The sequence below is a fragment of the Balearica regulorum genome, chromosome 12, assembly GCF_011004875.1.
Source record: "Balearica regulorum gibbericeps isolate bBalReg1 chromosome 12, bBalReg1.pri, whole genome shotgun sequence".
NCBI classification, from domain to species: Eukaryota; Metazoa; Chordata; class Aves; order Gruiformes; family Gruidae; genus Balearica; species Balearica regulorum.
Window position 1 is genome coordinate 10,313,986 of NC_046195.1, and position 16,550 is coordinate 10,330,535.

General features: G+C 45.0%; 1 protein-coding gene across 8 annotated transcripts in view; it reads right to left on the minus strand.

Moving 5' to 3' along the window:
• Positions 1 to 10,248: 10,248 nt before the first annotated feature.
• MAPK6 (mitogen-activated protein kinase 6) overlaps positions 10,249 to 16,550 on the minus strand; it is a 30,543-nt gene continuing 24,241 nt past the window's right edge. For all 8 annotated transcript variants that reach the window (XM_075764776.1, XM_075764774.1, XM_075764773.1 and 5 more), the window contains 3 exons: positions 14,111 to 14,275; positions 13,251 to 13,452; positions 10,249 to 12,622 (listed from right to left, as the gene is read on the minus strand). In XM_075764776.1, the coding sequence (XP_075620891.1) occupies positions 11,524 to 12,622; positions 13,251 to 13,452; positions 14,111 to 14,275 (1,466 nt within the window). In that variant the 3' untranslated portion in view covers positions 10,249 to 11,523. The remainder of the gene's footprint in view (positions 12,623 to 13,250; positions 13,453 to 14,110; positions 14,276 to 16,550) is intronic.

Genomic DNA, 16,550 nt, shown 5'->3' on the forward strand with positions numbered 1-16,550 from the left:
CACGTTCTTGTTTCTCATATATATGAAAATATGTGTGTGTGTAAACAAGATCTGCATATCTATGCATATCTCTATATATTTATGTATAATTCTATGCATGTGTTGTACACATGTCAGTAGCTAAAAATACTGAGCAATCAGTCCTTCCCCTAAAAGCAAACATTTGGTGTGATGCGCTGAAGGCTCTCGTGCAAGATTTGACTAAATATCTTTCCCATACATAAAGGTTGTAACATAGCAACCATTGTTTTCTGCTCAGAAGCCACTGTTTCCAAGCTAATTGTCACGAGTCCTACCAGTGGCCGCTGTCACGGCTCCTGAGGCAGTACTGAGCCGGATGAGAAGCAAGCGGCTTTCATCAACCACAACCTTGATGTAGTTGGCCGTGGAGAAGAGGCATCACCAAGGAGGGCTCACCCTTTGACGGCACGGTCTGTGGGGAAGGAGATATTTAGGTTAAGAGCCTGAAGTGTTCAGATGGCCTCGCCACGACGGCTACCTGCGCCTGGCTGCTGACCGGGCTTGTGGCCATGGCTTGGGAAGAGCCCACGGCCTGAGGCCATGCTGCAAACCCTGAGCTGGAGGCAGTCGGCTCTTTTACTGGGTCATATGTATATATAAATATATACATACATACGCACACATCCCTGTGTGCACATCAGGATGAAGGAGAATTCCAGCTCTCAATGTTCAAAACAACTTTCTTTGCCTAATGGACCAAAGCAGTTGACCACAGGAACAGTATCTGCAGCGTCCAGCTGCTGAGCCTGGGCGATCACCACCACCATGGTGCTAGAAACTGGAGGGGTCCCCAGCACCTTGGGTGCTGACACCAAGGGAACACCACGGGAGGCTCCCGCGATCGCTGCTGTGAGTGAATCCCAGGCGGGAGAAGGGAGGGAGCTAAGCACGAGAAGTACCAACCCAAGCACGCTGGAGGGGCACTCGCCGGCGGGTGGGGGACAGGACGAGGACCGGCCTGTGACCGCAGGCACCAGCGCAGTCCCAGTCTCGAGCCCGTGCCCTGCCAGGCCGGCCCCTGAACCGGGCGCTGCCGGCACCGTGCACAGTCGCACCGCCACCGGGCTCGTGACGGAAGGATGTGTCGGGTGCAATGCCGATACAGGGTTATATAAATGTAAAAGCATTTTATGTAAGCCTCTTTTATCTGCAAATCATTTATATTTAGAACACCTATTTCTACTGGAAATGCTAAAACCATGTTACATAAGAGCTTGTTTAAATCCTTTGGCTTAAGGTTTGGGCGGGGGAGGGGCTGGTTAATGCACGGTGCATTCAGGCTGCGTTTTATAATCACAGCCTTAACGTGCAGCCGAAAGCTGGTCTCGAAATCCTTCTTGCTTTCACTCCGCACTGCCACAACAATAGCAGAACACTTCGGTGGAGGGAAGTTGGGAAATCTTCCTCTCCCTCATTGTTGCCTTCATGTTCGGAAATTTTCATTTGTAATGCTCTGGATGTGTTGCCAACATAGCAGAGATAGCAGCTCAGCACTGCCCAGCCAACTTCCTAGGTCCGGGCAGTTAGAGCAGGTGGGAACACTCCTGATATCACCCGAGTGACAGCAGCATCATTCTCAGAAATTGTAAAAAAGCATTAACTGGAACTGACTATTTAGCACTATAAAATTACTTACCTCGGCATTCGTACAACAATATTTTCTAATGAATTAATCATTCCCCAAGCCCTCCCCTGAGGAACAGGCAGGAAAGATGGTGACGATGCCCATAAAATATACGTACAACCGCACCGGAGGCACTTGAACCCCTGTGGATGCACGGCCACGGGACTGCAGACGCTGGCCCTGGGGCCAGCTCACGCTGCTCTGCCACGGCCGTCAGGTTTGTTTCCCCTCCTACACCGGAGCAAACTGCTTTACTACAGGGCTGGGGTAGGACTGCACCGCGCTGTGCTGCCCGGCCACGGATGCACACGAGGTCTGTACGTTACGGCCTCATCACGGCATTACAGCACGGCTCTCGGGGAAGGCAGTGTCTGCCCGCACGGGCACCATCCAGCCCGAGGCCAGGCACCGTCCCAGCCTTGCCGTGCACCCCGTGACCCCCCTCCCTTGCTGCGGCAAGGGCCGGCCAGCGAATGCCCGCAGAGCCCGGCGTCCTCGCTCGCCTCTCCTAGGCGCACGGCTGGAGCACCGCGTCCGGGCAGGGTGTGCTGCGTCTGCCAAATGACGCCGCTCCCCGGCACCAGCACACTTTGCTCTCCGACAGCAGCGCAGTGCTGAGCCCTCCCATCGCTTTCTCATCTGGACACTGCCTCTAACCACCACCGCCGCTCCAGTTCTCCCTGCAACTGCTCCATATTCGGACAACAAGGTTCATTAGTTTCTATACATGGCCAGGACATTGCATAGATTTCAGGGACAAAGTCAGCTAAAGGTGTAAATGACCTTTTCTCCTTACCTTACCTTACAGCTTCCTGCCAGGCAACTCAACTCCCGCATCTCGGAGGAGCCCGGTTTGTCCGGCCCCAGCCAGCACACTGCTTCATCTTCCATTTTCCCTGCTGTAAAGTGGAAAAGACAACACACGCATTTCTTAGGGGTGCGGAGGGAAAGCAATTAACACCTGAGCTTGCCGCAAAGCAGCCTGAGACTTTCTTTCCCTTGCCAGGAAGTGAAGTGGGTTAAACTATTTGAAAATGATCTCATTCCCAAATTTCTGTGAGCTGAGCCAGATGGGCGATGGGGCTGGGGAGGTGCATGGCAGCGAGATGGCAGTGGGGTGCCCTGACACCCAGAGGCAACGTGCCCCGCTGGCGAGTGACCCAAGGGCACAAGCGGTGGGGTCTTCAACTTGTTTTCCACAGCAGCTCCCTGAGTATTTTAAGGAGAAGGGGGGAAGGCCCAAGGTGGTCTGACACCGACCTGCTGCCACGCTGTCCTCGCTGCCAGCGCGCGGGGCGCCCGTGCTGGGGAGCCGGTGCTTTCCCGAGCCCGCCTGGCCGCTGGGCCACCACGGGGACAGGGGACAGGGGCCCGGTGCCAGGCGGCTGCCCCGCCGCCCTGCCCAGCTCCCCACCGCTGCTCAAATAGCTTAAGAAAATTCTTCTCATACTTCACTTGAGCCAGACACTGTAAATTGGATTAAAGTGGTGCCTGGAGAGATTTCTAGGGCTAAATATTTAAAACTAACATGAATTTGAACTGTTTTCTGGGCTGGCATGGGGTGCCCCTGCCCCTGCCCCCCCCCCCCCCCCCCGCCCCGCCGGTGTACTGGGGGCTCCCCAGCTCCGCAGGTTTGAAGCTGGCTCTGGTGTGACACTGCCTGCAGATGCCAAAATTCATGCCCAATCCTGCAACAGTGAAGCAGTTCATCTTAAAAACGTATCTTCTCTTTTCTTCTTGGGAAAAAATTGTACTGGGGCTGATGGTTAAAGGAGCTGGGCATCCCCCTGCTCCGGGGGGCTGCCTGAGCTCCTGGGGCAGGCAGGCTGCTATTTCCAGCTAATTATTTCACTTTAAGCAGTCCATCACCTTCTATTATTTCTCACCTGTCATACAAGTCAAGTGATGTAGCGAACATCTGTGACGTTCATGGATGAGCATAGCATTCTGACCATTTTACGGACCTGGGGAGCAAATCTGTCTCATTGAGCACGGAAGAAGAGAAACCAAGGCTGCAGGAACTACTAGGCACGCCGGCATCCTAAGGACCCAAATCATCCACGGCGCTGATGAGAAAAACAACTTGCAGACACAGCAGGGAAACGCGGCGGAGCCCAGCTTCACTGCCACAGGACCCGCGCGGGGCTGGGCAGAGTCTGGGGGAGCCCGCGATTTACTGAGCTTTTCTTCCTCTGCTGGAGGGTCTCACCGCCCGGACTGATGCCTGGCTAGCTGGAACGCCCAACTGGGAGAAGGCCAGGTGACCAAGAAGAATTGCTCTGGGATAACCACAGCCCAGCTGATTAAAACTGCTGCTACAGTTCCCACCCAAGGACTGGTTTGCATCTGTGTGATGCTGCATTGCATTGACAAACACTAGTGCTGCGCAGTGTACATAGCAGATTAACTCTGACCGTGGACGGGAAATAAGTGGATAGCGGTTTGGACTCATGGAAAATAGTGATGTTTATTTTACCTTAAAGAATAAACCCGTTTGGTTTAGCCTTAGGGATTTTAGCGTGCATTTTCTAATGGCTCAATGAACTCGTGAACGACAGGGTTAAGGCTGAGTTCACGCTTGCTCCTGAGCACGGTCTACACGTTCTGGAGACTGGGACTTCGCAACGTAAAGCCCTCTCGGGAGCCCACCATGCTCTCCAGGCTGAAACCAGCCTCTGGCACCCACACGCTCCCCGCTCACAAAGGAGCGGAAACGCCTCAGCGATGGGCGCGCGAGGGATTCGATGAGCTGGCCGAGCACCGGTCAGCAGCCCGTCGCCAGCTGCACCAAAAGCCTCTGACGGTTCACAAACCGGCTACTGGTGATGGCAACCAGCTCCCCCATCCGCAGGGACCCGCCACCCCTGCCATAAATCCACACCGGTAACTGCTGCTGTCGGCCCCTGAAAGGAAGAGTCAGTTAGCACGAGAAAAACACTGGTTGGTTTTTATTTTGTTTTAGGCTGGAAGGAAGCCACGGATCGCAGCTCGGAGAGCAGGCTGCGATCGGCTGAGAGAAATACAGCTCCCTGGTGACAGCCGAGCTGTGAAATAGAGCTCCGGTTTGCTGCTTGGCAGTGCCTGTGAGGTCATATCAGTTAAATAAATACGATGCCCGGCTGATGTGCTGTAGGGAATGGTTTATGTCCTTCATCGGATGAAGCAGAGAGCAGGCAGGTGCAGAGAGAAGGTGAGTGAACACATTTGTGTAAATAGCCATAATCAACCCTATTTTGGGGAACACAAGACGCCAGCCCGCTGCCGGCAGAGCTACCCTGCTTCTGCCTCGGGGGTCGGTGTGGGCCTACAAACGTGCCAGAACTGGGTGTTTTCTCCCAAAACAGCCCCTGTGGGAGAGCCGCCCTGCTCCCGGCAGCCCTCCAGCCCCGCTCCGTTACCAGCTTTCCAACATCCTGTTTTCACCGGAGTTATTTTAATCTCCCTGCTTCCCATCATATTTTTCCTCCTGCCCATGCCAACACAGACTGTAATTCCTGGCAGGCAGGGTGGAAATCTCCTCCCCGGGCTGTGCCAGCATCTTGGAGCATCTTTGGAAGAACCAAAAAACCTACTTCACTGCTGACATAATTATGCTTTTATCAGGACAGGAGAAATGATGCAAGGTACTGATTTAACCAGCCAAGGGCCGTACAGGTATGGACACAGCCAGACTCTTCCATGTTCTTCCTAGCTAGCAGTGAAATTTTGGCAGCCGCAAATTGTGAGCCGCTCGGTGGCTGCCCAGCTTGCCACCGCTCTGCTTGGGCTTTCAGGGTTTGCTTTTCTCTTGGGTTTCCTCCATCCTGGGTGATGAATTTCCTCACCCTGTGCAGGTCCCTAAGCCAGTCACGGCGAGGTTTTGTACCTTGTCTCGCTGGAAAGCGATGCTGTACTCTAGGTGCTGCAGTTAGTGAGGTCAATAGAAGTATGGATAGAAGTGCCAGCAATACCCAAAGGAGGGTCCCGCCCCCCCGACAGCTGCACAGGCTGTCACCTTGCTGCCTCACAGGGCGAGGTGTGACGGAAAACTGAGACCTCAAACGGTTCAGGTTTGCATAAAGCAAGTAAACAGAAAATAAAAAAACCCATGGAAAAGCAGTGAAATATCATGTGTAAGGGTCCAAAAGATAATTTAGTATGTAAAAGTAACTTAAACTTTCAGTATGTGTCAACATCAAATTTGCTAAGAGACTCTGTAGCATTAGCAGAAAAAAATCTGAGGCAGACATAACACAAAATAAAAACCAAACCCATCTGCTTTCTTAATCATAGGCTTTAAAAATGTCTTTGCTAGTTATCCAGCTGCTTCAAGAGCTGTACTGTTTAAATCTATATCCATACAAACACAGAAGTCACAATAAATCTTTAAGTTATTTAGGTCTATGGCTTTAAATTATTAAAAATGATAAAATTCAAGACAGACATTAAATGGAAACGTCATTTCTCTACAGCCTCTAGCACTGGAGATTTAAGCTCTAATCCAGTCTGAATGGCATCCTCGAGAATGAGAAAATGTCCTTTTATTGCCAGAGTCCAGGTTTGGAGCATCCATAGCTGAAGCCTCAGCCACAAACTAAAAGTGTGTTTAAGGATCAACCATCTTGTAGAGCAGAAACTCTCCACCAGCTACACCTGTGGTGTGGAGACACCTATTTGGGAAGATGTTGTGGTGATGACGACAGAGAAAAACGGCGAGGTTTATCCTTTCCTTGCACCAGCCATGGTGGGATTAGTGCGGCAAAGGCGGCTCCACACTGCACAGCACCAGACCCCCGGGGTATGGCTTGGGGAACGTGGCCAAATTCAGATATAAAGGAAAGCCTGTATTTTATTAGGCCTCACATCTATTCCAAGAGCAGCCAGTAATGTTTAAGCAAGAGGCAGGAGATCACCCACACGCCTTGGGCTGTACTCAGCCACGAATGATTACTGGGAGAATATAATAAGCCTAAACCAGAAGTTACCAAAAATTTGGAAGAATCAAAAGCGTGAGCAAAGACACAAGTAATGTGGAAGCATACCAAAGCAGGACAAAAATATATCAGCCTTCTACCAATTAGGAAACAAAAGTTAAAACTGAAAAAAACCCCAACAAACCATCAGCCACCATTTAATCATGGCTCCCTACCCTATTATCAGTAAGGGTAGATTAATCCAAGTCCCCCCCAATGCAGAAGTCGTCCTTCCCCACGTCCCCCTCCGTATAGCCGTGCTGTTGTTACTCAGCAGCCCTCCATGCCAGGGAGCGCGAGGGACCTCTGCCCCGTGGCAGCGCAGGGTGCAGTAGCCAGAGCGGGAGCCCAGCGGCTCCGCCGGCAGTCCTGCGGGTAGCCACAGCCCAGCACCTTTATTTTATCAACGAGGGAACCGGAGCGGGTGAGCAGGCTGGGAAAGGCAACGGTATCGCTGGCTCTGAAGCCAGACAAGTCATAAGTTCCCTGTCCCACACCCAACTGCAAAAAGCACGCTTTCCTATTTCAATCCACACATAACATCCAGGCTGGGTGACAGCAAGGTTAAAAGTACTTTTGGCTTCGTAGATTACAAGAGGAATTTGATTATCAGAGTTCACTATAGAAGGGCTGCTTTGCAGTCAGGATGCGACGGACAGATCCCAGAGAAAAGCCAATGCCGTTACGCGACGGCTGCTGCCAGCTATTGACGCAGCTATTTGCAGAGCGCGGCCGTACCCGGCTATCGCCACGTCCACATCAGCTGCCGGGGCAGAGCTCCCCTGCGCACGCTCTGGTGCATGCAGATCACCTTATCAGCGACGCTAATTCTCAGTCGAGAGAAGTCATTGAACTTTTCAACAGTCAATATTTTAAGAAGTTCTCAAATAGCACTTGGAGTAAGCAGATAACCATTTTAAATATAGAGACACTGGAATGGAAGCCCAGGAGTGCTGGGTGCCAGCGGTGATCTGGATTATTTGCTTGTTACCAAATACCCCGCAGCATTACTTCCCAGGTTGTTCAGCTCAAGTCTGACGCAAACAGTGGCAGAACAACAAACAAGAATTTGCAGGATTTTGTAAGCACTCAAGTAATTCAAAGAATAAGGAACGAGTTGGTTCAGGGCTGCTGTTGCTCAGGATTGCATCTTTGGAAGAATGGGGACAGTTTACTTTTTAATTACGTGTAAAACCTAACCGAAGGCTTGAGAAGCAATTCCAAATCTCAGTGACAGAAAAGCAACATGAGTATAAATAAAGGAAAGAAGACTTGTGAGAGCAGATTGAGTTCAAGGATGCTCTTCCCTTCTATTGATATCAGAAATAACCCGCACCACAGTGCGTCACTGAATTCCTCAGGACCCTAACTACAGTTCTCTGTGTTTGGCAGTATACACGCCTGTAGAGTAGGGGATGGAAGTCCACACACATGGAAAAACTTGCTACCTCTGACTAATCACAAAATTTAGAAGGGGACAGAAAAAAGAATAAATAGCAAGAATAGCTCCAGAGCAACATTAGTTCTATAGGGAAGAAAAACTCTCCAGGAGGAAGCCTCCCCTCTAAAAAAGGCATTAAAAACCTGTGTAAACTAACGCCTCCAGGCAATAAGCCAGACCAAAGCGAGAACTTCGCAAGGCTTTGAACGCATGTACTGGGCAGGCTTCTGAGAACAGAAAAAACAATGGCAAGGTGAGAGGAAAACAAAGTCAGTCAAGACGTACAAAGGTAGCGCAGGCGGCTGGCTCCCGGCTGCAGACAGGCTGTCCTGCTGCCCGGCGCAGCCCCTCCTGCCCCAGCTCCCGGCTGGTTTGCAGAACCTGATGTCCAGCCTACAGCGCCAGCAGACCAGCTGTGCTCAAGGCAGAGACTAGCTAAGGCGCACTACTCACGCCGTAATCAAACCACTAACAGCAGCGTGGGCAAAGTCTTGTATGAATAGCTGAGATTATACATAGCAATTAAAATTAAGTACAATGGTGAGGAAATTAACTGACCATGACTGAGAACTCCTGATCAGAATAAAGTGTTCAGCATTGTGACAGTTGGCAATTATTAGCTCTCATGTGGTGACAGTACATGTAAAATGCTCTGTCCTGGTCTGCTCAGTAAAGGTAAACATCACCTCTTGTAGCTGAAGATCTTGGTAGATATACTTTAAAATGCTTTAAATGTAGAGAAGAAAAGCTGTTTTTAAAAGATAGTTAGCATCCTCATTTCTCATTTGCTTTTTTGTTAAATAAAGGTGTTCCATTTTACTTGGCAAGCTCCTTGGCATGAAACAGTCATCCCTTTATCTGCTTTATAATTTAAGCCTCTTCCATAATTTCTTTTTAAAGACAATTCAGTTCCTAGGTCACAGCAAAAGCTACTCATGTAACTGTCCTATTTTTTTCCTGCAGGGATGGGCATGGCTGACGAGCATGGGTCAGAAACCATCTTCCACCCGCTGGGAACAGCCCCGGAAACCCTGCCCTTCCTGCAGGCTGCTCTCCCAAGGCAGGACTCCTGCGCTTTGCCAAGGGACAACCCAGCACCACACTCTGGTATCTTCACTTTCCAGCAGCAGATTTCATTTTGCATGGTCCTTACGAATCGCTTTTACTTTAATTGTCTCCATGTAGGGAATTACTTCTGTTGAATAAGCCAGACTGTCTGGCTGTACCCTCCAGTGATCCATGGACGGAGCCGTTACGAGAGCAGGGTTTTCACCAGAGCAGCCAGCAGTGCCTGTAACAGGGTTGTTCCCCCAGCACAACCAGAAAGTCAAAGGCAGTGAAGCACTGCGCTGGATTTAGGCTCAACACTTGACTCTTCCCTTCCTTTTTGAGTGTAAAACGTTCCTTTTCTACCATCACAGGCTTCTTAAGTACTGTTGAGTTTCAACAGCATTCTTAAAAAAAAAAAAAATAAAAAGCAACAAAAAACACAACCACGAAATAAAACACCCCAAACCACGACACTTCATTTGCACAAGATGTGTTTTTACACTGAATTTTGTTTCCAGTCTCTAAGCACTTCCCACCGCTTTCATCCAGTCTCAAAAAAACCCTACTGATAGGAGGAAACTGGAAGAGAAATACACTGTTCATTGCAGCAAGCCCTAAGGAGACTCCATCTGCACATTTTGAAACATCCCATAGGGGTTACCTGTCCTGCTCCTGACATCTCCCCATGACAGCGCTCCAGACGCGTTCTTGGCCAAGGGACCTGCACGATTACCTTCACTCCACGCTGCCAGCGACACAAAGGTGCTCAATGTGTCACAGCAGTCTTTCCACTTTAACGCTATTCTGTCTAAAAAGTTGATAAAACAGTAGTGCTCGCTTGTACTCTGAATTCAATTGCATTTTCACCAAACCTGGCTACGGACACTACCATATGCTTACGCTTTCATAGCTGTACCACTACACAAGATTTTCTTCCAATCCAGGCGCTAGTTACTGGGACAGAGGTGTACTTCTGGAGCCTCCTTCCATGGGGCGGCATGCCCAGCAGCGGCACTCCTAGGGCAGACTGCCAGTTTCTCCTGCTTCCTCGAGCACCTTGTATCAGGGAGCGCAGGCAAGGTCTGCCTTCACGACACAGCCAGCCGCAGCACCGTAGCGCCTCTTGCCTTACGTTGTACAAAGCATCACAAAAACAGTCATTTTTGCTGGCCATGTTTTTATTTGTTTTTCGTTTTAAAGAGGGGAGCAATGATACATCCAGTATTTCAAAAAATCAGAAGGTAAAACAAATTTTCAGAAGACCGAGATGCTACATGCTATATTTAACCTAATTTTATTCATGCTTGCTTTTGAGGGGGATTGGGAGTGGGACAGGAATCATTCAGTAAAAACATACAGTAAAAACAAAATGTCTCACCATATAGAACTTTAACCTACAGTAATGTTGTACCTTAATTATTTCCATGCACACAACTAACATTACAAAATTTTTTAAAAATGAACACAATTAAGACTTCTAGGAGCATTTGATAATAAAGCAATTCCTAATTTCTTTTGTAGAGATCAAGCACCTCCAATTACAAATTCCTATACACAGTGAGTGCTTTACTTGAAATGAAAGCTAAATAATAAAAATAAAAAAAATGTATTGGATAGCCTCAGAATAAGCCGATGTTAATATATATCCAGCTATGTAGGCAATAAAACCATAGTGCTAAACAAAAACTTTTATCTGAAAGGTAACTCAAAAATTAAGTTGACTTTCTATAATTACAGAAATATACTTATTTGCTAAAATAAATAAAAGTGCTGCATATTAACACTTCACTATAAAGAATGCATACCAGAACATTTATAAATATTGAATGATTTTCAATAAGAATAGCTACTACAATAATGCTGGCTAAATAGAAGTGCATAATGAGAAGCACTATGGGTGGTTAATGTTTTGCCACATACTGCTGTTACCTTGAGGTAGATAACACATGCGTACCAAATTCTGCATTCGTTTCAGTTGCTGCTGGTATCATGTGTCTAAGAAATGTGTACAGTATGAAAAACTCTAAAATATGCATGAATGAAAAAATGTTTTGGGAAAAATAGATCTTTTCATGCAATTTGTACAGTCTCACTGTGTAAGTTTCAAGGCAAGGTTCTTTTTCTGCAAAACATGGACACTGTTTTACTGAGAGCATGGTTTTTTTACTTGGTTTAGTGCATTTTTGTTACCTCCTGCATTTTGCATTATTTTGCTCTATTCTTTAATTTTGTGTGCAAACGACATGCCAGTTTAAAAACAAAACTAACTCATGTATAGAAAGTAATTCTGGATTGTAAAAACAATGGTAAACAGAAAACTAATGAAATCCATACCAAAATTACACCGTCTGATTCAAGTAAAAAAATTACTTACACTAGTAATAAAAAAAGACAAACACATTTCATGAATATAAAAGAAATGTCTGCTGAGTGTTTTAATTTAGATGTTTCAGAATGCTGCTGTACGTTTTGTGGGGAATCTGGGGAGATGATTTCATAGCAGAAGGTGTTAACGTGGCCTGTATTGATTTCAGTGGCGAACCAACAGGGCTGTGAAACTGAGGAATACCTATAGCCTCGAGCTGCTTGTTGAAGAGGAGTTCTCCACTGTTACTGAGAAAGCTCTCTTCCCTTTCCTTCTCCCCAAGCTTCCCCTCTTCTACTGGCTCAGGTTCTAGCATTTCAGCATCTTCTTTCTTACTAAAAAATTTGTCCAAATAACTGGTGTAAGTATTTTCTTTTTCAACTTGTTCATCTTTCCTTACTTCACAACAAAACTGGTCTATGAGGAAGCACTCCTCCCCGCTACTTACAAACTGACTGTCCCAAGAAGTTTGGTACAGAGCTTCTAACTGCGCCAAATTAGCCATTCCTTTCTCCTGCTTCTCTCTGCTTACTGACTTCGATATGAATCCTTTCAACTCTATTTGAGACACTGAGCTATTCAAGTCATTTAATTTATCAACATCAGTAGACTCATGTTGTAAACTAAGCTGAATGGTTCCTGCTATAAATGAATCAAAGTCAAATCCTTGATTCTTCTCCCTTTCTTTTTCAACAAGTTGCTGTGATGCTTCCTCAAGTGCTATCTGAGCTTTCACCAACCCATTCTTTTCACATTTAGACTTGCCTTTCTTATCAGACTTTTCTTTGCTCTGTTCCTTCCAGTTCGAAAGATCTATAATAAGCTTGGGCTCATAGTAATGGTTAACCTCACTGTCTCGCCAAACTAAATTATCTAGGTATGAAGATGACCTCATTTTGTAATTACAAGTGTGACTACATTCCAGATCACAATACTTGTTTTCATGGTGATCCGAATACTGCCAGCAAGGCTCAGTAGAGAAGTGGGTGTCAAAGGCAGGATCCTCCAGATACTTTTCACGATCTCCATCCAAATATTTGCGAGGATCTACTTGCACTTCTTCCTCATCAGTAACATCAGAAAGAGCCCTTGGATCACGCTGAACTTCATCAGCTTCATAGTTATTATGAATAGGCCAGTCATGGTCTGAAAACTGACTTTCATGGTATCTGTAAAACAATTTCCTAAGTGTTAGCAGCTAAAAAACCCAGTCTTAAGCTCCCCAGACACAGTTAAGTTTAGAAATTCCCTCCCAGAATAACGACAATTCAACACAGATAAAGTTTGTCCTCAATCCAATCAGGTACCTCTTCCAGGTTTTTAGTTCATTCTGGCATAAAGTAATCCTCATATGTACATCTGAAAGATTTAAGTCCAGAATTATGTACAATAGCTTACTCCATTTACAGAACTCTTCTTTAAAGTGTGTTTAACTGACCGTGACTACTGTAAATCTCTTTACTATTATATGAGCTAAGCATTGGACAAGACAATCATACTTAAAACTCTCTTCATTTAAAGTTTATTTTTTAGAGAAATATTTTTTGGGAAAAAAGTAATGGAGATTAACTTTAGATTCTAGAGTCCTGAGCGTGTCTCAGGAATGCATCAGCATATCCAAGTCGGTCTTATGAATTATAAGCCCAATGACAATGCACTGCCTATAAGGGAAAGGTTTATTCTCAGGTCAACTTAAGAACAAACAAACAGAAAATTAAATGATGCCCACAAAGCAACATTACTTCAAGCACACAACCATTCAGTTATGTTACACGCCACAGTAAGTGATAAATTTACCTTTCCCAATTGTAAATATGGCTGTGACTTTCATCCATCAGCAGAATATCATCAACCTCGTCTTCAATGTGAAAAGGATGACTTGAAATAGGCTCATCCGTTGGAAAGGAATAAATGCTCATGTAAGGATGGGACAAAGCTTCTTCTGCTGTCAATCGATCCATGGGACTAAACGTCAAAATTTGCTCCAGAAAGTCCAGCGCTGCAGAGAAGAAGTTGTTATTTTTTCTCCTACTTTATGATATTTCAGACAACTAGAATTTAAGATTAAGGTGCAGTGCTTTGCTCTAGAGGTGTGCATTTGCTTAAAAGTAGCCACCTGTGACGTATCAGCTACTGACAGAATACTGTCAAATCGCATTCTGCTGCCATAGGAAAGATAGGAGAGTAGCAGTCCCATCCAAGATCAACAATAACTTAACTTAAAGCAAGAAAAGAATACCAAGAGAGAGAATGCTTCAAGCTGAATCAGTATCCACCAACAGCTATCAGGAAACATTGCTGTCAGTTTGGTTTGGGGGACTTTCTTTTAAAAAGAGTTGAAATACAGTTGTTTTCTACTGACTCCATTCCAATGTTCCCTTGCATTTAGAAGGCCAGTGTCTCAAGACAGAGCGATTCAATCTGTCTTCCAGTGCAAACAGGTCCAGCAGAGACTCACAATTCTATTCCAAAGATGACCAAGTACCTATCATGTAAGCAATTTCTTTTTATGACAGTAGAAGACGATCCTTCTTCAGAGAATGCACAGATTCTTCCAACTGAAACTCATTTTTAATGATCACACACATACACTGTAAAGTTGTTCACTATTTTATGATTTTGAAATACAGAAAGTATTTTTTTTCTGAATTACTTACCTTCAGGACTGATGCCTGGAAGCAACTGAGTTAAAGGTTTGTGTGGCTCAGTCATATCGTTTCTAATGTAAACTGGAATTACATTGAGAAGCTCCTGACGGTCCTCCTCATGTACAACAGGAATTGATTCTAGAATCAACTGCATCTGTTCAAGTTCATGTGCACCTAAGTACCAAGAGAAAATACAAGCCATTTCAACTTCAAATGCTTCTGATCACTGTACGTGAAAGGCATGTCAAAATTTTGTGCTCTGAGCAGCTATTTTCAGGAGAAGACTATTATCTCCTGCAACGGAGGAAAGGCTGAAGTTCTAAATTTGAATGATAATAAATCTGAAGAGCTCTCAAAAATGCTGTAGCGCATGAAGAATTATAGAGCTGCCAACACACAGATAAAGCAATCTAACCCTAAGCTTTTGCAAGGATGTTTTCACCACGGATGAGTACTCTACAGCAACACTCTATCTTTTTGTTATATACTATATACTGCGATCTGCCCCTTTCACCAATCCACTTAATGAATTCAATATTTGACCTCGCTTTGAATTATATGTCCCTTATTAATAAAATCAGTAGTGGTTTAGCTCAGCAAGTGATCTTATGCCATAGCCATTTGTATTAATATTCTGCTCTGAAGCCCTGTATCACCTGTGTCAGGTGCAACACAAAAAAAAAAAAAATCACTTGCCAGTTAAGTAGTATAATCTTGTTTAGACAAAAAAGCACACTGTATTATGACTGAAATTATAGCACACTTTTAGCACTATCTGAAGTTTCCCTGGGTAAAGGACTATAAGGGCCTATAAAGCAGGTGAATTTTGAATAATGAACGGCATCTATATTCAGTACCAGTGTTAAAAGTTGGAGTACTCAGAAATACAGCTTGTCTACCTCAATTTATTGTTCAGCTCCAAGCAGCATGTAGCATCCTAGAGATTTAACCAGCAGATGAAACTACATAGGATTATTTGCATGCCAGTGTTTCACCAAACAGCTCTGGACATCTAAAAATATTTTTCTAGGTATCTACACAATGCAATTAGGGCACATAAATGAGCCTACAAACTTGGGATTTTGGTAACTGAGTTTAAAACAAAACAAAAATCTAACTCACTACACTGATAGTTGACCAATAAGGAATTCTGGCAAATACCAATGCTACTCCAAAAAAAAAAAAAGAAAAAAGGCCAAAATGCTATCAGCTGCAATAATCTATGCTGAATGGTGAAATCTGCAGACTTTCTCCCACAATTTCACTATTTTCCAGTAGAAGTGCTTGATGCAATGGAAACCAAATAAATCTCTGATCAGCCAAGTTAATCCAATAGTTAGTAACTCAAAGAGTTAGCAACTCACTGCAAGTGAAGAAAAGCCTCTTCCCATATTAATTGCTGATTTCTATAAAATAATGATTTCAAGGTGACAGTATTCCATTAATAGTACTTACCGGGAAAAAGCTCTCAATTTCATTACCTTTACATACAAAGCTAAGAACACCGCAGAGGTGTGCTTTTAGTCCACATGTGAACTTTGAAATGCAAGCTCAGATTTTAGAGGTTTTATCTGTATTACCCCAGTAATTTAGACCAACAGGAGCAAATCCAAGACTGAGGCTGAATGAGACAGCTGCTGCTGAGGCCCTGGGGTGCACACAAAATAAGCATTTCAGGGGTTTACTCTAGACTAGCTCATCTGCTCCCAGCAACTGAATGCCTATCAGCAGGTGGAGCACATTGGGTGATCTCCTACAGTGCAACTGGCAGTTCCATTTTATCTAAAAAGACTCTAGTTTGCGCAGAGCTAAATCAGCAGTGTGATACAGGATGGCCATCAGGAGAATTCCTTCAAAAATTTGCTCCTGATCCTAAGCAATGCACTAATGTAGACGCACCCGATGAGACCAGTGCATTACTTCGTACCTCACCAGAAACATTCAGAGGTTACGCGTTTCCTCGGTATGTCACACTAAATTTTAAGTCTTAAGAGTCCTCCCTATAGTACTGAAAAAAGGTCACATCAAAATTGTCTGTAGATGACAAAAAAATTGGGAATAGGGAAAAAGGTCTACTCTTTCATAATTTAAAATATAAAGAAGTGAGAGGTGATAAGGTTGACTACTTAAAGAGATCTTTATGAATATGATACTTGGGGCATTCATAATCCTCCAATACTCCCTGGATACATCAATTCACTAAAATACATGTATTTAGAGCACTACTCATGCATCCAATAAATTTACCTTAACGTAATTACAGATGGATTTATCATATATGTGAGTACTAAATCGTGATATTTATCTAAATACACACCAGTACGAGTAACAAAAACCAAAATGTCTTCTGCTTTACAAATACATCAATTTATAGTTTGCATATATAATTGCATAATAATATAGCATATTATGATAGTCAATGACTATTGATATTAGTCATGAGAATCAA